A 21831-nucleotide genomic window follows, 5' to 3' on the forward strand; every position below is an offset into this window, starting at 1 on the left:
TTCCCTAGATTCTGGGGCGGTCCCAGCGGATTGGAAAACCGCAAACGTAACGCCCTATTTAAAAAAGGAGGCAGACAAAAAGCAGGAAACTATTGACCAGTTAGCCTAACATCTGTTGTTGGGAAAATGCTGGAGTCCATTATTAAGGAAGCAGTAGTGGGAGATTTGGAAAAGCATAATTCAATTAAGCAGAGTCAGCATGGTTTTATGAAGGGGAAATCATGTTTGATAAATTTGCTGGAGTTCTTTGAGGATATAACGAACAGGGTGGATAAGAGGGAACAAGTGGATGTGGTGTATTTGGATTTCCAGAAAGCATTCGATAAGCTGCCACATAAAAGGTTATTGCACAAAGTAAAAGTTCACGTGGTTTGGTGTAATATATTAGCGTGGATAGAGGATTGGCTAACTAACAGAAAACAAGAGAGTCAGGATAAATGAGTCATTTGCTGGTTGGCAAACAGTATAAGTGCGGTGCCACAGGTATCGGTGCTGTGGCCTCAACTATTTACAATCTATATTAATGACTTGGATGAAGGGACCGAATGTAATGTTGCTAAGTTTGATGATGATACAAAGATGGGTGGGAAAGCAAATTGTAAGGAGGACTCAACAAATCTGCAAAGGGATTTACTCAGGCAAAGTGTGTGGGCAAAGATTTGGCAGATGGAGCTTATTGTGGGAAAATGTGAGTTTATTCTGAAAAGGACCCGTTTATTCCCACTCTTTGCTTCGTGTCTGCCAATCAGTTCTCTATCCATGTCAATACATTACCCCCAATACCATGTGCCTTAATTTTGCACACTAATCTCTTGTGTGGGACCTTGTCAAAGCCTTTTGAAAGTCCAAATACACCACATCCACTGGTTCTCCCTTGTCCACTCTACTAGTTACATCCTCAAAAAATTCTGGAAGATTTGTCAAGCATGATTTCCCTTTCATAAATCCATGCTGACTTGGACCGATCCTATCACTGCTTTCCAAATGCGCTGCTATTACATCTTTAATAATTGATTCCAGCATTTTCCCCTCTACTGATGTCAGGCTAACCCTGTTTTCTCTCTCCCTTTTTTTAAAAGTGGTGTTATATTAGCTACCCTCCAATCCATAGGAACTGAACCAGAGTCCATAGAATGTTGGAAAATGATCACCAATGCATCCACTATTATCTAGGGCACTTCCTTAAGTACTCTGGAATGCAGACTATCAGGCCCTGGGGATTTATCAGCCTTCAGTCCCTTCAATTTCCCTAACACCATTTCCTGACTAATAAGGATTTCCCTCAGTTCTCCTTCTCGCTAGACCCTCGGTCCCCTAGTATTTTCGGGAGGTTATTCGTCTCTTCCTTAGTGAAGACAGAACCAAAGTATTTGTTCAATTTGTCTGCCATTTCCTTGTTCCCCATTATGAATTCCCCTGATTCTGACTGCAAGGGACCTACATTAGTCTTCACTAATCTTTTTCTCTTCACATATCTATAGAAGCTTTTGCAGTCAGTTTTTATGTTCCCTGCAAGCTTACTCTCATACTCTATTTCCCCCCTCCTAATTAAACCCTTAGTCCTCGTCTGCTGAATTCTAAATTTCTCCCAATCCTCAGGTTTGTTGCTTTTTCTGGCCAATTTATATGCCTCTTCCTTGGATTTAATACTTTCCCTAATTTCCCTTGTTAGCCACAGTTGAGCCACCTTTCCTTTTTTATTCTTACGCCACAGTGTAATGGTAAGGCCACATCTGGAGTACTGTGGCAGTTTTGGTCTTCGTATTTAAGGAAGGATATACTTGCATTGGGGGCTGTTCAGAGATGTTGATTCCAGAGATGAGGGGGTTGACTTATGATGATAGATTGGGCCTATACTCATTGGAGTTCAGAAGAATGAGAGGTGATCTTATCGAATAATATAAGATAATGAGGGAGCTAGACAAAATGGATGCAGAGAGGATATTTCCGCTCATAGGGGAAACTAAAGCTAGGGGACATAGTCTCAGAATAAGGGGCTGCCCATTTAAAACTGAGATAAGGAGGAATTTCTTCTTTGAGGGTTGTAAATCTATGGAATTCTCTGCCCCAGAGAACTGTGGAGGCTGGGTCATTGAATATATTTAAGGCAGGGATAGACAGATTTTTGAGCGATAAGGGAATAAAGGGTTATGGGGAGCAGGCAGGGAAGCGGAGCTGAGTCCATGATCAGATCAGCCATGATCTTACTAAATGGCGGAGCAGGCTTGAGGAGCCAGGTGGCCTACTCCTCCTATTTCTTATGTTCTAGATGGAATTTGATCTTTGAAGGATCTGTACTAACCACAAAGTTGGGAGGCAAACCATCTAATTTCTCTGCTGCTAAAACCAAATTGAGTAGTCTATTTTTGTCCAAATCCCAGTTATATGCAAGTTTTGCCCACGTCTGGGTTCCTTTATCCTCAGTGTAAAAAAAAATCATTAATATGCAATTCTGGTATATGCAAATCCCCATTGTATTCAAACAATACATCATAAAATTAACATAATCATCTACAATAATTTATGTGACCCTTCTGCCACTCATTTCCTTGGGGAACACAATGCACCCTATAGGCTTTTATCCCCTCAATTAGCGGGGCATCTCCCAGACTTCAGCAGAGCCTTATTTGTTCAACCTTAATGTGGGAAAAGAGGCTCAGCATAAAGAAACACTACAACCTTCCTCACAAACCTTCATTTTTTTTGTTTAATTCCTGATATCTAATCCTCTCTTTATATTGCAAAATCACTTCAAGAAGCCAATTGAAAGTACAAAAAGCAACGATTGACCTGGCCATATCATAGCTGCGACCAAGTCAACATTTGTTGGGTTTTATGCATCAAAACAGGAAAAAAGCTGCTGAACAAGTATACTTGTTGGAACCACTTGGCTCATAACTGCATCTGGCTGAGTAAACTTGTCTGCAACACTGGAGGGTCAAAACTAAACCTTGTACTGTGTGGTCCTAGCAATAGTGAGGTAATGATGAAGAAAATGAGTCTTTGCTAAAAAAAAATCGGCAGGATCCTTGAATTTGCACTTTGGATTTGTTATATGCCCCTTTGAGATTTTAACTAAACACCTGCATTAAAACTTGTAAGAGCAGACAGCGCAAAGTTCCACTGCTGGCATGAAGCTTGCTAGATGTGGGAGTGGATAAGAAATGGGGCTAAAACATTGTAGCCTTAACTCTGCGTCATGCACTTGCATTTGGCAAGGCCCTGTGTTGGCAGCAGAGCCTCATGATTTCTGCCTATTTGGATAAAATACATAGCCCATCAGTAAAGTCTGTTGCTCATCATTAGGAAGAAAGAATTAGCCACCAAACACAATGTACTTGTAAGAAAGGTGCTATCACATTTCCCAAGCAGTCAGTCAGTCACTTAATTAGAACAAGTGTTGGAAAGTTCGTAACCCAGCGATGGAATGCGCAATGTCAACAAAAATTGAGAAAATCGCTATTTCCCCAGGAGAGAGTATATTTTAATGAATTTTAATGAATTGAATTAATTTTTTAATTCCTTCTTGGGATGTCGATGCGCCTGGCATGACCGGCATTTATTGCCGATCCCTAGTTGCCCTCAGAAGGTGGCGGTGGGCCACCTTCTGCAGTTTGATACAAAGCGCAATTAAGAGACAACTACATTGTAGGCACACATCTGCTGTCTTGTAAAAGTAATTAGATACCAACTCTCTCATGATAACGCATTGCAAGAGTTTGCAGGATATACAGGAGTTGTAACAGTGATTTTATCACAAAATGGAGAACACAAATGCACATTTTTTATAGTAAAGCTACATTTTTTACTTCTAATAAAAGTAACAGTTTACAATTATATTGTTGGAAATTATTTGACACGGTGAATTATTCGAGATTCTATGGTTCCATTCTAATTCTTTCATATGACATCTGGATCAATGCATTTGCTGTATATGCACTTTTCACAATAATATGCATAGATGTTCTTCTGTTAATAAACCTTGTTCTCAGAATGCAGGTGATGCTGATATGGCCGCATTTACTGTCCATTCTGGTTGCCCTGAGAAGGTGATGAACCTCTTTCTAGTAATTGTTTTTACCACTGAGTGACATGCTGGACAGTGTCGGAGAGTATGAGGAGTCAACCACATAGTGTGCACTAGATTCACATGTAACCCAAGGGGCAGGTTCTCTTCCCTGAAGGACATTAGGGAGCCAGTTGGGGTTTTAATGTCAATCTGGTAGCTTTCATGGTAATTTTGTGATGTGTGAGGGGCAAAGAAAAAAAAATGCATCTTTAAAAAGAAACGCTTTCTTATTGAATTGATAGCAATACCATGAACCTGCATGAACCTGATACAAGGTTGTCCCCAACTGAAGAATATTTTAACCCAATTGTACGACTACTTCTGCGGTTTTGATTGCAATTTTTCTTGTTGCTAGGATACGGTTGTTGTTGGCAATGAGTTACACGGGCTGAAGTTGAAGCATCTTCACGTTGGTGGGATTCTCAGAGCTGGTGAGGTGCAGAATGGATTGGATGGCTGTGTCCAGGTAGAGGAATTGCTTTTTGTTACAGGCAATTCAGTCTGAATTGTTGTGACCCTTAAAAGAGACTTTAATCTAGTTGACAGGCTGGGGGTTGCAGCAGCCACATGTTGGACCATTGTCCAAAATGTTATGCTCTGTTACTCTTTCTGATTCTCCATATAGAGACAGGGTGTGCAATATATTGATTTCCGACTTTGTTCTGCTTTCTGTGTTATGGAAAGGAGATTTCTTCAGCCGATAATAATCTGTCTTAGGTAAATAAAAATGACGCTTAGCAGCACAGAAGACAAGAAGACCTCTTGATTGATAGAGATTACTCAATGTGGAAGGAGACTTTCTCTCACCATATCTGAAAATCAAACCAAAGGTCCCACATTCAATCCCTGACTTGTACTGAGTTAGCTGAACTAATTCAGGGCAGCTACAATTGGTCTCTGTATCCCTGAGCAAAAGGAATGAAGAGAAAATTCAATCAGCCCTCCTCCTAATCACCATGTGATTTCTACTTGAAAATGCATGCAGGGAAGTTTTCAAATGTTTTCAACAAGTTTTATAGCCTGTAAACTTGGGAAAGTGACCTGCGCACAGGTATGGGCAGTCTTGCCTGGTATGTTCACCGCTTTGTGTGTGTATAAATTTGTGTGTGTGTGAGATAATGAATTGGCTTTTTGCCTTATTCCTTCTTGGAATAAATAATTCTTCCCTCCTCTCCTGAAGACAGTGATAGACAGGAAGTACAATTCCATAAGTGCTCACACCCCTTTTCTACCTATCCCAGGTGTCATTCTTCATATGTGAGCCCACATAGTGATTAGGCTGTTTGGGGCCCATGCTGCTAAGCCCAGACTTCAGTAGTCTATATGATCTGTTTCAGGAACTTTTGACTCGAATATTGTTTTTTACTTGTTATTGAAGACTGCATATTTATTGCACTTTGAAGATGCTGCCATGTAAAAGTTAGCACATTATGACCTCCTATGTTTGCTGTTCCGTTTCTTGCTGGATGCATCGATCTAGCTTCACATGACCTGGAAATAAATGGCACAGACTTGTACAGATATATATTTTTGTTTAGTCTAAGGAGAGAGGTTTTAGACCCAATGTAAATACCAAAGGATTTAATCTACTGACTGCAGTTTTTTTCTTACCCTCAGGGGGTGCGTCTTGGTGACACCTCTATTGGAATTGCAATGCCAAAGCCAAGTCGCACTATGAACGTGGAGCTAGGCTGCACCATCACTGATCCATGTGACTCCACCTCATGTCCAACTAACAGCTACTGCAGTGATGAGTGGCAGAGTTACTCTTGTATCTGTGAGCCAGGTATTGTTTGCAAAATTGGGGATAGTTCAGCATCTTATACTGAGGGGAGGGGAGCCATAGCTCGTGTGAACAATCTTTTTACATTGGTCATTTACCCAAAAATATTTTTTTTGAAGGTAGGCTCAGTTGACAAGTTGCACAGTTGCACAGACCACAAAATCACTACAGATCCATTTTAATTCATTCTTCCAGAACGACCCTTATGTCCACCGAAAGCAGCATCTAATCGTGCTTCCAGGCTTTTCCCTTAGACTACTCTATCCAAAGTTCATTCTATGTATTGGTCACTCTTGGTGTGAAGAACTTCCTGGTATCAGTCCTAAATTTACCTTTTGTTAGTTTGAACCTGTGTCCCTTGTTCTACTTTCATGATTTAATTTAACGTAGTGTTCTGGATTTACCTTTTTAATACCCTTTACTATGTTGTACACTGCACAAATGCCTCCTTTCCAGGTTAAAAAGCCTAAATCTCTCTCAATGTTTTCTCACAACTCAGACCTTTGATGCTAGGAAAGAGCTTCATGGCTCTTCTCTCTGCTGCCTCCAGCACTTCAATGTCTCCCTTGACAACCACAATTGGACACAGTGCTCAAGGTGCAGTCTGATTAGAGCACTATGCAGTTTGATCATGGCTCCCTCTGAGTTATATTCTGCTAGGGATAATGAACACCGAGAGGCTGTGCTACAGTCTGGCCAATTTTTTTATTTTTATAATGCCAGTGGAGTGCTGAAACAGTTAACATTTTCACACAAAATCTTCCCTATTTTTCTCTTCACAAGAGAGCTGTGCATCATATACAGCCTCTTCCAGTTGGAGAAGAGTGGCAAAATGCCATGGGTTGCAGAATTGCCTGCAGCCACATCAATGCCTCTCCATGAATAACTGGCAGGAAAGGTCAAACATGCTGAACAATGTCCTGTTTTCCATGCATGGGAAAACCGAACGGAATCTTCAAATCCAAGGCAATTTGCATCTTCCTCATTCTACTATTTGTAAATTAGAGCCATTCTGAGCCTGGATTTCTGACCTCCAACAAATCGCAATCCTCTTTCTGACCTGACACACAAAAACATCTTTATTTTGCCTCTGGAGGTGGTATATCAATCTGGCAACTGTCATAGAATTTGGCTGTTTTATTTCTCCATTATTTCCCTTCGTTCCATTGCTACCAGCAATATTCCAGGTATTTGTCCAAATGTCTATTTTTTCTATGTTTACTGTTTCAGCCTAGATGGTGAGTGTTGGTAGTTCTTGCAAGCAATGAAGGGCAGCATTGTCAAGTTCAATCCTTTCATCACCCACTGTTCAAAGATGCCCACTTTCCAAAAGTATCACTGAATAGTGGTCAGGAGCAGGTACTCTGACTTCACCACCCTCTTCCCATTCTAAACCAAAGACACTCAGGTGAATTTCAGTATACCTGTCACCTCTCTGCCTAAAACCAGCCAACTCAGGACAGACTGAGGATTAAACCTGAAATTTCTTGTTTCGTATGGATCAGTGTCACGTAACTGAACAGGGATGTTCAACACAGAATTTTTCCGACTGTTTTAAGTTTTGATAGACTGTGAAAAAGACCATGATCCCTTGCATTCCTTGGGGTTGGGGAGGCTGATGCAGTTTTAATGTTATTTCACGAATCTCTGCAGAAAATGAAAACAGCCAGAGACCTAAATTTACTGCTGCCATGTGCAATCTGTTTTGGCTACATCACTGTAGTCACTAGTACGTGAGGGCTAATCAAAGCTACTTGAAGAGAACAGACCTGCTGGGAGATGTTTATGAACATCATTGCAGTCTCCATGCCCGAATAATCAGGTGGTAGGAAGCAGTTAGAGTTGAATCTTACTGAATTACATTTTTGGAACCTAACAACTCTGAACAATGGACATAAATGTAGAGTTTAATGTGAGATATCTGTTAAACATGAAATCTTATCAAGATTATTTTAGAATAACCTACTAAAGTACCCCATTTGTTTTTTCATGTTACATTGTGCTGCAGTGATCATTTTGCATTTCAACTTGTGAAAAACAATGCAGAAATTACTCAAATCTTTCCATTCATACAAACGTCAGTCGGTGTTGTACCAATATGTTAGGTTTTGTGTATTTATGTTGGTTGCATTACCAAACCAGATTCACACATCAGTATGGCTGTGGAGACATTGAGATATTTCGCTGAAGTTTGTTGTCTACGCTGGAATATCTCTCAGCCTTTTAGAATGGGACTTACTGTACCCAATGGTCCTGATAAACCAGCATTGTCCAACAGATATTGCTGACTAGCCACAGGTGTATCTACAGCGACACCACTTTAGCCACATGCACTCATTTTAGTAGAAAATGCTTTACATACACTCACACAATACAGATAAATGTACTTCACATATGTCTATTTACTTAACAAACATCTACCGCCATTCAGTAACCAAGGAAGTAGAGCACCAACAAAACGCACACACACTTTGATTTTGGTTTTGCCATTTTACCAACAAACGCACAGGAAGGTTAAAGTACATACATATACACCATGCGAATATGAGTATTGAGATCATATGCCCAATGTTGGTGTCAATTACTCATTTTTATTTACCAATCAGAAATGCAATTAGCCACATATGGATTCTCAATTAGCTACATGTGGCAAGTTGAATATTAAGGAAATCAAGGGATTTGGGGATAGTGCAAGAAAATGGAAGATCAGCCAAGATTTTATTGAATGTCGGAGCAGGCTCGAGGGGCTGAATGACCTACTCCTCCTAATTCTTCTGTTCTTATATTGGACAACACTGTGATAGTTTTGATTGGCAATACTAAATCTAATCTTAAGAGTTTGTCAGAAATAAAAAGTGCAGAGATTGCTGGATGGTTAATGCGAAGTATTTAAGAATGTTTCATATTTAGGTTACTATGGTGAGTCTTGTGTCGATGCCTGTCAGCTGAATCCATGTGAGAATGAGTCTGTCTGCCGCCGCAAACCCAGCTCCTCGCACGGGTACATATGTGATTGTGGAGAGAATCATTTCGGCCAATATTGTGAACACAGGTAAAAAAAAAAAAATTTCTGGATGAGGAATGTAATATATTTGTTCATGTATGAAGTCATAAAGTGACAAAAGTGATGAAGTTACGAGAACATTTTATCTAGAAAATCTGAGGAATTGTATAAATATGCCGTCACCTACTTCAATATCACAAATGTTTTCCTTTTCAGTATAAGAGTAGTGTAATCTGAATGGTCTGTGCCAGAATTTAGGACATACTTGATTACGTCAAATCTTAGCTCCTCTTCCCATCACTCAAATATTCTGTCGCAATTTGGGTTGGGTACATAATGGCCCAGATCCGACCGCAAAAATTTCTACGAAGGTACCTGATGGTCCCGGAGGTTCAGAGACTTTTGGTCCTGGGCCTCTACGCAAAGGCCTTCATACATGCCCATGTATCCCAGGAGCGTAAGGGTTACGTACGCATCACTGAGATCATGTGGGCCGGCCCAAACTATCAAAGTAGGGGGGGGGTCTCCATTCATACTTATGTGAGTTCCGTATATGCGGAATCACCACAAGTATGAATGGGAATACCCCCAAAAACAAAAAACACTGCAAATAACTTTTTTTTTAAATGGAATTTAATTATTTAAAATAATTTTAATTTTTTGAAAATAAATTTACATATTTTAAAGGGTCTAAAAATAAATTTAACTTATTTAAAAGGTTTTTAAATGTTTAAATTATTTGAAAAAAATTATTTTAATGTACTTTAAAAATCTTAAGGGCATTCGCTGGGCAGTAGTTGGGAAAATAGCAAAAACTCTCCGTCCGCGGAGGCCCTTTAGTTTCGGATGCAGCGGATCTGTCGAGGCCTTGACAGATCGCAAGTTCCGGGATTAGATGCCTGTGCTTCGCATACCTAAGCCCAGAACTTGAGGCGATCCCATGGGCGCATGTCCTTGGGGAGCGCAATGTCAGGCCCAATATGATTGATAGCAGTATGGAACTTGGCCAAATTAAAAAGTGGGCACTTTTTTAAAAAACTTCTTCAGAACCTGCAGCCAGCCCATTTAACGCTATAGAAAAACACTGTAGCAATGGTCCACCCCACTAACCCCCCCCCCCCCCCCCTACCACTACCAGAGGCGATGCTCTGGTTTTGTTGTAAATAGTGCTTGCACCTGCCCAAAAATAATAATATGTCCCTAACCCTGGTAAATAATGGGCGGGAGAAGTCCCTTCTTGCCGAGGATCTTCTGCCACTGCATTGAAAAGGAAATTCAGGGGTATGCCATTGAAACAGTTAAAATACTGTACTCAAAATAACAATGCTTCCTTCCATGCATGTTTGTGTTTTTGCTCTCTCGCATGTGCTCTCTTCCTCCCTTCTCCCTCTCTACATATAAATGTTTCTAAATACAATATTCTTTGTATCCTTATGTCATGTTGTAATAGAATTGTTATCACACAAGTGATTCAAATCTCATAATTTAGATTTGACAAGAATAGAAAGTAACAATTTTGTAATTCCCATTTCAGTTTGACTTGCCTTTATCCTCCATTGACACTGCAGTGAGTAGATAATTTACACTCAGAACTCTGAAAATGCTGCTGTCTAAACTTGTCGCTGGAACATCCCCGTGAAGCGCCAAACCCCTGTTCTATGCTTCTCTCATGGTGCACCCAAGATTGGGTTCAGACTTTGGGTGTCAATCGACATCCTGCCTTTCACTGGTCCTGCACCAACAAACAGAAGAACTTTAATTGAAAATGTAAAGAAATGGTACTGGGTTCTTTGCACCACAGATCTTAAGTGCTATAATTAATTATTTTTTCTCTCTCCTGACTTTTGGTCTAGAATTGACCAGCAGTGTCCCAAAGGATGGTGGGGGAACCCAACATGTGGACCCTGTAATTGTGACATCAATAAGGGCTTTGACCCCGACTGCAACAAGACAAATGGCCAGTGCCACTGTAAGGTGGGTATCTCTCTCCTCATGACACCGACTTTTAATTTTTTTTCTCTTATTTATTTTCCTTCCTTGACACTGTGTATTCACAGATTAGGTTTGAATGTGTGTTGCCTTATTTCCTGTCACGGATTGCAACTTTCGTTTTATTCTGGACAAACAATCAAAAATAGTAAGAAAACGGCTCTTGCTTTTCCTGAGATTCCATGATAAGTTTTAAATTTAACATTATGTGCTTAGCTGCCTCAAATTAACTTTTTTTTATAATGAAAGTGTTTATTAGTCCAGTGTACTCTGCCCCTCAATGAATCTGCTTTAACAGTAAAGTTTCCTAGCCTGCTGCAGACAGCAATTTTTCCAGTGCTTTGCTTGTTTTGAGATCCAGCGTTATTTCCTACATCAGCCAATAAGTTAGCTAATTTGTGTTGAATTTTGAGCAATTTTATGCCTTGATCCTGCACACGCTAAGAACTTATATTGTGACTATCTAAACTTGTTTCACCGCGAGCCCATTGCACCACCAAAGTGAACAACGTTGTCCTCTACAATCTATTTCTATCATGTGTAGCAACTTCACTTTGCTTTCTATTTTGCTGCCCCATTTTCTATCAACTATAATGTCACAAATTGCATCACAGGGTTAAAATAAATAGATTTACTGTATGTATCTCAGCTGATTTTATGTTGTTTCTGAATCCAGTACTTTACCATTTTGAAATAAATACTGTGTTATATCCTCTGCTGTTTTCGACACTGGTTAATGAAAGATTTGTGAAACATTCATTTGAATTTGAATCCAAGATCCAGATGTGAAAGGTCAGATTTGTAACTGTCTGGATCATTCAATCCCTAAAGTTGGTCATCTTCAATTTTTGATTAACAACAACTATTGCATTAGAATTCCAAATTTCCTAGTTATGATTTATGGATCGATTAATTTCAAAGTTTGCATAAGCAAGAAGTCCTACAAATATTTTAGTCTCACAAAAGACCCGTGTTGTAAACTCCATTTAACATGAGTCTGTTTTGTTCTTTCAGGAGTTTCACTATCATCCTGTTGGAAGCGATGCATGCCTACCTTGTGACTGCTATCCCATTGGCTCGTTTTCCAGGTCATGTGATCAAGAAACCGGCCAATGCCATTGTAGACCAGGAGTGATTGGACGTCAGTGTAACCAATGTGATAATCCCTTTGCGGAGGTCACACACAGTGGGTGCGAAGGTGAGAAACATTCCCCAGAGATATTTTACTGCCAATCTGCTGCAGAAAATAATGGTAGAAAAATTGTTTTTCCACTCTTGGACTGTTGGGAAGCTTAAATTAACATGGTGCTGTAAATGAAATTTCTAAAACTATACTGATTTGATGTTCACACCCTGCGTTAACAGTCTGTAAATAATTTATTTATTTTTTTAAAAGATTTATTGGCCAGGCCTCTCCCTAACATTGTCACAGCTGTCATTTTGGAATAGGCATTCCAAATAATGGTGCTCTTCCATTATGCATTTTTGTATGGACATTTAAGGGTAGAAGTTAACTGTCCCAATGTATGAATACTTAACATACTTATACCAAGTTCCTATGTCTGCTATTTTAGTGGAGACATAAGAATTAGGAGCAGGAATAGGCCATACGGCCCCTCGAGCTTGCTCCTCCATTCAATAAGATCATGGCTGATCTTCAACCCCAACTCCGCTTTCCCGCCCGATCCCCATATCCCTTGATTTCCCTAGAGTCCAAAAATCTGACTATCTCAGCCTTGAATATACTCAACGACTCAGCTTCCACAGCCCTCTGAGGTAGAGAATTCCAAAAATTCACATCCTTCTAAGTGAAGAAATTCCTCCTCATCTCAGTCTTAAATGGCCAACTCCTTATACTGATACTATGCTCCCAGTTCTAGACCCAATCTACTCAATCACTCCTCATTGGACAACCTTCTCATCCCAGGTATCAATCTACTGAACCTTTGTTGCACCGCCTCTGAGGCATGTATGTCCTTTCTCAGATAAGACCAAAATTGTGCACTACTCCAGGTGTGGTCTCACCAAAGCCTTGTACAATTGTAGCAAGACTTCCTTACTTTGTACTCCATCCCCCTTGCAATAAAGGCCAACATGCCATTTGCCATCCTAATTGCTTGCTGTACCTGCATGCTAACTTTGTGCTTCATGTACAAGGATACCTAAATCTCTCTGAACACCAATATTTAATAGTTTCTCACCATTTAAAAAATATTATGTATTTCTGTTCTTCATACCAAAGTGAATAACCTCACATTATACTCCATCTGCCACCTTATTGCCCACTCCCTTAACCTGTCTGTTGTGTATGGAGAAAGAGTCAGACTGAACATTGTGAGCTCAAAGTAAATTGTGACCTTAGTCTTTTATTGCAGGTCTCCAGAGTGCCTCTCCAACCTGTGAAGCCTCCTTAAATACCTGTGCTCCCAAGGCATTATGGGATCCCTTGGGACTCCAGGGGATGAGCCCTCTGGTGGCTGTACAGAGTAAATATAAGTCCACATATATAACAACACTCCCCGCCCCCAAAGTCAATAGTGTAACTGTTTACAATGTGAGTCGATCTGGGGCCTTTCTTTCCCTGGTTGATCGTCTCGGTGTGAAAGTTGGTGTTGTTAAATCATTTGTTGGGCCCTCGCTGGGCTGCTATGCAGCTGGCCTTGCAGGGCTACCTGGTGTGTTGGGCCCTGCAGGGCTGCTATGGATGATGGGTTCTGCTTCGTGGTCAACCATGGTGCCGCTTGCCACTGTTGTGTATGTTGGGGGATCAAAAAAGGTAGGTCCAAACAGGGTTGCTCAGGATAGTCCGTGAATCTGAGTTTGATTTGGTCCAAGTGTTTCCGGTGAATGAGTCCATTTGAAAGTTTGACCCGAAACACCCTGCTCCCCTCTTTGGCCACGACAGTGCCGGGAAGCCACTTGGGACCTTGTCCATAATTTACTACAAATACAGGATCATTGATTGCAATCTCACGTGACACATTTGCGCTATCATGGCATGCACTTTGTTGAAGCCACCTGCTCTCTACCTGTTCATGTAGATCAGGGTGAACTAATGAGAGCCTTGTCTTAAGTGCTCTTTTCATGAGCAGTTCAGCAGGTGGGATCCCAGTGAGTGAGTGGGGTCTTGTGCGGTAGCTAAGCAGGACTCGGGATAGGCGAGTCTGCAGTGAGCCTTCCGTTACCCTCTTCAAGCCTTGCTTGATGGTTTGCACTGCTCTCTCTGCCTGACCATTGGACGCTGGTTTAAACGGAGCAGATGTGACATGTTTGATCCCGTTACGGGTCTTGAATTCTTTGAATTCAGCACTGGTAAAACATGGCCCGTTGTCGCTCACCAGCTCGTCGGGTAAGCTGTGAGTGGCAAACATGGCCCGCAGGCTTTCAGTAGTGGCAGCGGACGTGCTAGCCGACATTATCTCACATTCAATCCACTTGGAGTACGCGTCTACAACCACAAGGAACATTTTACCCAAGAACGGGCCTGCATAGTCGACGTGTACCCTAGACCACGGTTTGGAGAGCCAAGACTATAAACTTAGCGGCGCCTCCCTGGGTACATTTCTTAACTGCAAGCATGTATTACATATGTGAACGCAGGACTCTTAAGTCCGCATCAATACCGGGCCACCACACGTGGGATCTGGCTATCGCTTTCATCATTATGATGCCTGGGTGGGTACTGTGGAGGCCATTGATGAAGATGTCTCTGCCCTTCTTGGGGACCACTACTCGATTGCCCCACAGAAGGCAGTCTGCCTGTATAGACATTTCATCTTTGCGTCACTGGAACGGCTTTATCTCGTCCTGCATTTCCACTGGGACACTGGACCAGCTCCCATGAAGCACACAGCTTTTGACTAGAGATAATAAGGGGTCCTGGCTTGTCCAGGTTTTGATCTGCCGGGCAGTGACGGGTGATTGCTCACTCTCAAATGCTTCCATAACCATGGCTAGATCTGCGGGCTGCGCCATTTCCACCCCCGTGGTGGGCAATGGCAGCCTACTGAGAGCATCGGCTCAGTTTTCTGTGCCTGGCCTGTGGCGGATGGCATTGCTGTATGTGGACAACGTGAGCGCCCATCTCTGGATGCGGGCCGATGCAGTGGTATTTACCCCTTTACTCGGAAAACAGGGCTATAAGTGGCTTATGGTCAGTTTCCAATTCGAATTTTAGCCCAAGTAGGTATTGATGCATTTTCTTTACCCCATAGACACACACTAATGCTTCTTTTTCAATCATGCTGTAGGCTCTCTCAGCCTTAGACAGACTCCTGGATGCATAAGCAACCGGTTGCAATTTCCCAAAATCATCAGCTTGTTGCAATACATATCCGACGCCATATGACGACGCATCACATGCTATTACCAAAGGCTTACATGGATCATACAACACAAGCAATTTGTTTGAGCATAACAATTTTCTCGTTTTTACAAAGGCATTTTCTTGGCTTTTGCCCCAAACCCATTTGCCTCCTTTTCGTAGTAAGACATGTAGTGGTTCTAGCAGGGTGCTGAGACCCGGTAAGAAGTTACCAAAGTAGTTCAAGAGTCCCAGAAACGATCGCAGCTCCGTCACATTCTGTGGCCTCGGTGCATTCTCGATTGCCTCTGTTTTCGCGTTAGTGGCCCTGATGCCGTCCGCCGCAATCCTCCTTCCCAAGAACTCCACTTCAGGCGCCAGGAAAACGCACTTCGAGCATTTTAACCTGAGCCCCACGTAGTTGAGTCGACTACGAACCTCCTCCAGGTTCTGCAGGTGCTCGACTGTGTTCTGACCTGTGACCAAGATGTTATCCTGGAAGACCACGGTGTGCGGAACCGACTTCAGTAAACTTTCCATGTTTCTCTGGAATATTACCGCCGCTGATCGGATTCCAAACGGGCATCTGTTATAAACAAAAAGTCCTTTGTGCATATTGATGCAGGTGAGGGCCTTCGATGATTCCTCCAGTTCCTGCGCCATGTAGGCTGAAGTCAGATCCAGCTTCATGAACATCTTTCCTCCTGCCAGAGTTGCAAAGAGGTCGCGGCCTTTGGTAGTGGGTATTGGTCCTGCAGGGAGAAATGATTGATAGTTACTTTGTAATCGCCACAGATTCTGACGGTGCCGTCTCCCTTGAGGACTGGGACAATAGAACGGGCCAACTCGCTGAACTCGATCGATGAAATGATGCCCTCTCTTTGCCGCCGGTCTAGCTCGATCTCTACCCATTCTCTCATCATGTATGGTACTGCTCTCGCCCTGTGATGGATGGGTCGCGTCCCCGGAATTAGGTGGATCTGCACTTTTGCTCCTTGGAATTTCCCGATGCCTGGTTCGAACAGCGAAGGAAATTTGTTTAAGACCTGGGCACACGAAGTGTCGTCAGCGGGCAATAGCACTCGGACGTTGTCCCAGTTCCAGCGTATCTTTCCCAGCCAGCTCCTGCCGAGCAGCGTAGGACCATCGCCCGGTACCACCCAGAGTGGTAGCTTGTGCACCGCTCCATCATAGGAAACCTTTACGGTAGCACTGCCGATTACAGGAATCAGTTCTTTCGTGTAAGTTCTTAGTTTCGTGCGAACTGGAATTAAGACTGGCCTTGAGGCCTTGTTGTATCACAACCTTTCGAAAGTCTTTTTGCCCATGATGGACTGGCTCGCGCCCGTGTCCAGCTCCATTGACACCAGGAGTCCATTTAGTTCAACATTCAGCATTATCGGGGGACAATTCGTGGTGAATGTGTGCATCCCATGTACCTCTGCCTCCTCTATCTGAGGCTCTGGTTCGTCGTGATCCCCCATGGATCTGTCCTCCTCTGCAACATGGCGGTTTGCAGGTTTAACAGGCTTTGCAGCTTGCCTGCACACTCGTTGGAGGTGTCCCATTGTTCCACAGTCCTTGCAAACGTACTCTTTGAATTGGCATAAATGGAAACGATGATCACCCCCGCAGCGCCAACAAGGTGTTAATGACCTTGCATTCATCATCCTTGATGGTGGACTCTGAGACATCTGCAGACATGTAGCTGCAGGTAATTGTGACCTGCCCTGTACGTTACGATTCGAAAACAACATCACTTTGTTCACAGTACTTGTAGCAGCACTTGTGTGCTGCAAGATTTGCTTCATATTGTCATTGGTGGAAAAGAACGCCTGGGCTATCGCTATGGTCTTACTCAAGGTTGGGGTCTCTATAGTCAAAAGTTTGTGAAGTATGGGTTCGTGGCCAATGTCAAGTACGAAAAAGTCTTTGAGCATGTGCTCCAAATGTCCTTCAAATTCGCAATGTCCTGCAAGGCGTCTTAGCTCGGCTACATAACTCACCAATTCCTGACCTTCAGACTTTTTGTAGGTGTAGAACCGGTACCTCGCCATCAGAATGCTTTCCTTCAGGTTCAAATGCTCTCGGACCAGTGTGCACAAATCGTCGTACAATTTCTCTGTGGGTTCTGCTGGAGTGAGCAGATTCTTCGTGAGGCCATACGTTGGTGCCCCCAGACGGTGAGGAGGATCGCTCTACGTTTGGCAGCGCTCTCTTCCCCATCTAGCTCGTTGGCCACTAAGTATTGGTCAAGTCGCTCCACAAAAGTTTCCCAATCATCTCCCTCCGAGAATTTCTCCAGGATGCCCACTGTTCTCTGCATCTTTGGGTTCGCTATCTGTATCTCGTCGCCAGTTATTGTGTATGGAGAAAGAATCAGACTGAACACTGTGAGCTCAAAGTAAAGTGTGACCGTAGTCTTTTATTGCAGGTCTCCAGAGTGCCTCTCCAACTTGTGAAGCCTCCTTAAATACCTGTGCTCCCAAGGGATAATGAGATCCCTTGAGACTCCTGGGAATGAACCCTCTGGTGGCTGTACAGAGTAAATACAAGACCACATATATAACACTGTTAATATCCCTTTGCAGGCTCTTTGTGTTCTCCTCACAGCTTACTTTCCCATCTAGCTTTGTATCATCATCAAACTTGGATATATTACACTCTGTCCCTTCATCTATATCATTAATATAGATTGTAAATAGCTGATGCCCAAACACTGATCCTTGCAGCACCCTACTAGTTACAGCCTACCAACCTGAAAATGACCCATTTATCACGACTCTGTTTTCTGTCCATTAATCAATCCTTTATCCATTCTATTATATTACCACTAACTCCATGAGCCCTTATCTTTTGTAGAAACCTTTTATGTGGCACCTTATCGAATGCCTTTTGGAAATCCAAATATACTACATCCACTGGTTCTCTTTTATCTACTCTGCTAGTTACATCCTCAAAAAACGCAAAAAAATTTGTCAAACATGATTTCCCTTGCATAAAACCATGTTGACTCTGCTTGATTGTATTATAATTTTCTAAGTGCCCCGTTACCACTTCCTTAATAATGGATTCCAACATTTTCCGAATGACTGACGTCAGGTTAACTGGCCTGTAGTTTCCTGTTTTCTCTCTCCCTCCCCTTCTTGAATAGCGGGGTTACATTTGTTATGTTCCAATCCGTTGGGACCGTTCTAGAATCTAGGAAATTTTGAAAGATCACAATCAATACATCCACTATCTCTGCAGCCACCTGTTTTAGAACCCTAGGATGTAGGCCATCAGGTCCCAAGTTTCTCAAGTACTTTGTCTCTTCTGATATTAAGTACTTCAAGTTCCTTTAAGAGACATTAACCCATTTAGAATAAATAGTTTAACTTCCTTTAAAATAGCAAAGAGAAAAATTGGGTTTTAATGTATTTGCTTTATGGATTTTTTGCTTAAAAATTCATAACACATGCTATTAAGAACTAGTTGGTTTATTAGCAAAAGGTTTAACAATCACACTACACATTACTAGTTCATCTACCAGGCTCACAACCACCTGCCTAATTGTGGATTCCCGAACCTAGCTGGCTGGGGTATTATTCAGTCTTGTGAACATTACATGACTGGCTAAGCCACTCCCAACTCAACAGCTTTACAAACCTGTGAGCATATAAATGGGTGTGTATATATTACAGGGTGCAAGATTATGATTTACTAAGCTGCTGAAGAAATTAATGGTGCTCAGTAATTCACTCAATCGAGACAACCTTTGTTAACCTCCATTTATGGCAGATATTGTGATGCCAGTTAGATCTGGCCAAGAAGCCTAATTCTAAAGAAAATAAAAGTTATTTGATAGAGAAGACCTTATCATGGAATACACCATCAGCCGCTGCAAGCTACTTGTCGGGATGATTCTCATAAAAGAGAACACCGCTGGGTAAAAAACAGTGTGTATAAGGTTAGGGTAAATGCTCTGTTGATCATCTGTTGGTGTGAAAGCTGTGTAATGGCTGAATACATATCAGTAGGACAAAAGCAAAATACTGCTGATGCTGGGAACACTCAGCAGGTCAGGTAACATCTGTGGAGAGAGAAACAGAGTTAACGTTTTAGGTCGATGACCTTTCATCAAAACTGGAAGAAATTAGAGATTGAACAGTTTAGAAGCAAGTCTTCTTAAGTAGTCCCTCAGAGTCGAGGATGACTTAACTACAGAGCATGGGGAAGGAATTAACAAAAGGGGGAGGCTTGTGATAGTGCAAGTGATTACATGACAAAGAGGATGATGGTGCAAAGACAAAAGAGAGTGGTAAAGAAACAAAAGAGGAGGTTGAAATGGCAACAGCAGAACCATTACCAGCACCTGCTGTCCGAGAAAATGTTCGAGAGAACAGGAATGATGGTTATGATCTGAATCCGCTGAACTCAATATTGAGGCTTGTAGGTTGTAAAGTGCCTAATCAAAAGGCGAGGTGCTCTTCCTCAAGCTTGCACATATCAATAGAAACTAGTTATAGAAGCCCTAAAAAGAAGAAAAAACATTCCCGGACTGCCATTAATAAGTTTTAGGAAAGTAAAACACACAACTTAGATCAGGAAATCTTTGCAACTAAAATTTATTAGCAAAATGCTGAATCTCCTATATCTGGCATGAGATGTGAAGAAGTTGTGCCCTGTGTTTTCCACTCAGATGTTAAGTTCAAACTGTAAGTTTTGTGCATGACAGTGCTCAGGAGCTGGAAACTGATTTGATTTATTTCTGCAACAGTCTCCATTTTGAACTCTTCATTCTGTTATATTCGTAATAACACAACCAGACACATGTGATTTAGAGGGTACGAGAGATAGGAGTTTGTTACTTAAATGATGATAAGCTAGGACTTTAAATGGACAAAGCAATAGTGTTATCATAAGCCATACAGACTAGGAAAGCCCCATGTTCATTCCCTGGTCCGTGTTGAGTCAGATCATCTCAGCTGGCACAGTGTTGCACGCATTCCAATTGCCCTTAGTATCTTTGTTTCAGAAGGGATGTCAGCCAGGATCCTCACCTCCGACTCCAGTGACTTCTGCTGGTAAATGTGCATGTACCAATATCACAGATGGCAGATGGAGTATAATGTTGGAAAGTTGGATGAATTAACTGCGCAGGTAGCTGTTAATGGATATGATGTAATTGGGATTACGGAGACATGGCTCCAGGGTGACAAAGGCTGGGAACTCAACATCCAAGGGTATTAAATATTCAGGAAGGATAGACAGGAAGGAAAACGAGGTAGCGTTGCTGGTTAAAGAGGAGATTAACGCAATAGTAAGAAAGGACATTAGCTTGGATGATGTGGAATCTGTATGGGTAGAGCTGCAGAACACCAAAGGGCGGAAAACGCTAGTGGGAGTTGTGTACAGACCACCAAACAGTAGTAGTGAGGTTGGGGATGGCATCAAACAGGAAAGTAGGGATGTGTGCAATAAAGGTACAGCAGTTATCATGGGTGACTTTAATCTGCATATAGATTGGGCTAACCAAACTGGTAGCAATACAGTGGAGGAGGATTTCCTGGAGTGTATAAGGGATGGTTTTCTAGACCAATACGTCGAGGAACCAACTAGAGAGCTGGCCATCCTAGACTGGATGTTGTGCAACGAGAGAGGATTAATTAGCAATCTTGTTGTGCTAGGCCCCTTGGGGAAGTGTGACCATAATATGGTAGAATTCTTCATTAAGAAGGAGAGTGACACAGTTAATTCAGAGACTAGGGTCCTGAAGTTAAAGAAAGGTAACTTCGATGGTATGAGACATGAATTAGCTAGGATAGACTGGCGAATGATACTTAAAGGGTTGACGGTGGATAGATTCAAAGATCACATGGATGAATTTCAACAATTGTACATCCCTGCCTGGCGTAAAAATAAAACAGGGAAGGTGGCTCAACCGTGGCTAAGGAGGGAAATTAGGGCTAGGGTTAAATCCAAGGAAGAGGCATATAAATTGGCCAGAAAAAGCAGCAAACCTGAGGACAGGGATAAATTTAGAATTCAGCAGAGGAAGACAAAGGGTTTAATTAGGAGGGGGGAAATCGGGTATGAGAGTAAGCTTGCAGGGAACATAAAAACTGACTGCAAAAGCTTCTATAGATATGTGAAGAGAAAAAGATTAGTGAAGACAAATATAGGTCCCTTGCAGTCAGAATCAGGTGAATTTATAATGGGGAACAAAGAAATGGCAGACCAATGGAACAAATATTTTGGTTCTGTCTTCACTAAGGAAGACACAAATAACCTTCCAGAAATACTAGGGGACCGAGGGTCTAGCGAGAAGGAGGAACTGAAGGAAATCCTTATTAGTCAGGAAATTGCATGAGGAAAATTGATGGGACTGAAGGCCGATAAATCCCCAGAGTCTGATAGTCTGCATCCCAGAGTACTTAAGGAAGTGGCCCTAGAAATAGTGGATGCATTGGTGATCATTTTCCAACATTCTATAGACTCTGGATCAGTTCCTATGGATTGGAGGGTAGCTAATGTAACCCCACTTTTTAAAAAAGGAGGGAGAGAGAAAACAGGGAATTAGAGATCCATTAGCCTGACATCGGTAGTGGGGAAAATGTTGGAATCAATTATTAAAGATGTAATAGTAGCGCATTTGGAAAGCAGTGACAGGATCGGTCCAAGTCAGCATGGATTTATGAAAG

General features: G+C 42.1%; 1 protein-coding gene across 1 annotated transcript in view; it reads left to right on the top strand.

Annotated features, from left to right (window-relative positions):
• Positions 1-21831, top strand: part of celsr3 (cadherin, EGF LAG seven-pass G-type receptor 3) — a 325097-nt gene that overhangs the window by 185218 nt on the left and 118048 nt on the right. The window contains exons 11-15 of the mRNA XM_070894776.1: positions 4425-4535; positions 5687-5855; positions 8763-8904; positions 10710-10830; positions 11860-12043. Coding sequence (XP_070750877.1) covers positions 4425-4535; positions 5687-5855; positions 8763-8904; positions 10710-10830; positions 11860-12043 — 727 coding nt within the window. The remainder of the gene's footprint in view (positions 1-4424; positions 4536-5686; positions 5856-8762; positions 8905-10709; positions 10831-11859; positions 12044-21831) is intronic.

The sequence above is a fragment of the Pristiophorus japonicus genome, chromosome 12 (assembly GCF_044704955.1).
Source record: "Pristiophorus japonicus isolate sPriJap1 chromosome 12, sPriJap1.hap1, whole genome shotgun sequence".
NCBI classification, from domain to species: domain Eukaryota; kingdom Metazoa; phylum Chordata; class Chondrichthyes; family Pristiophoridae; genus Pristiophorus; species Pristiophorus japonicus.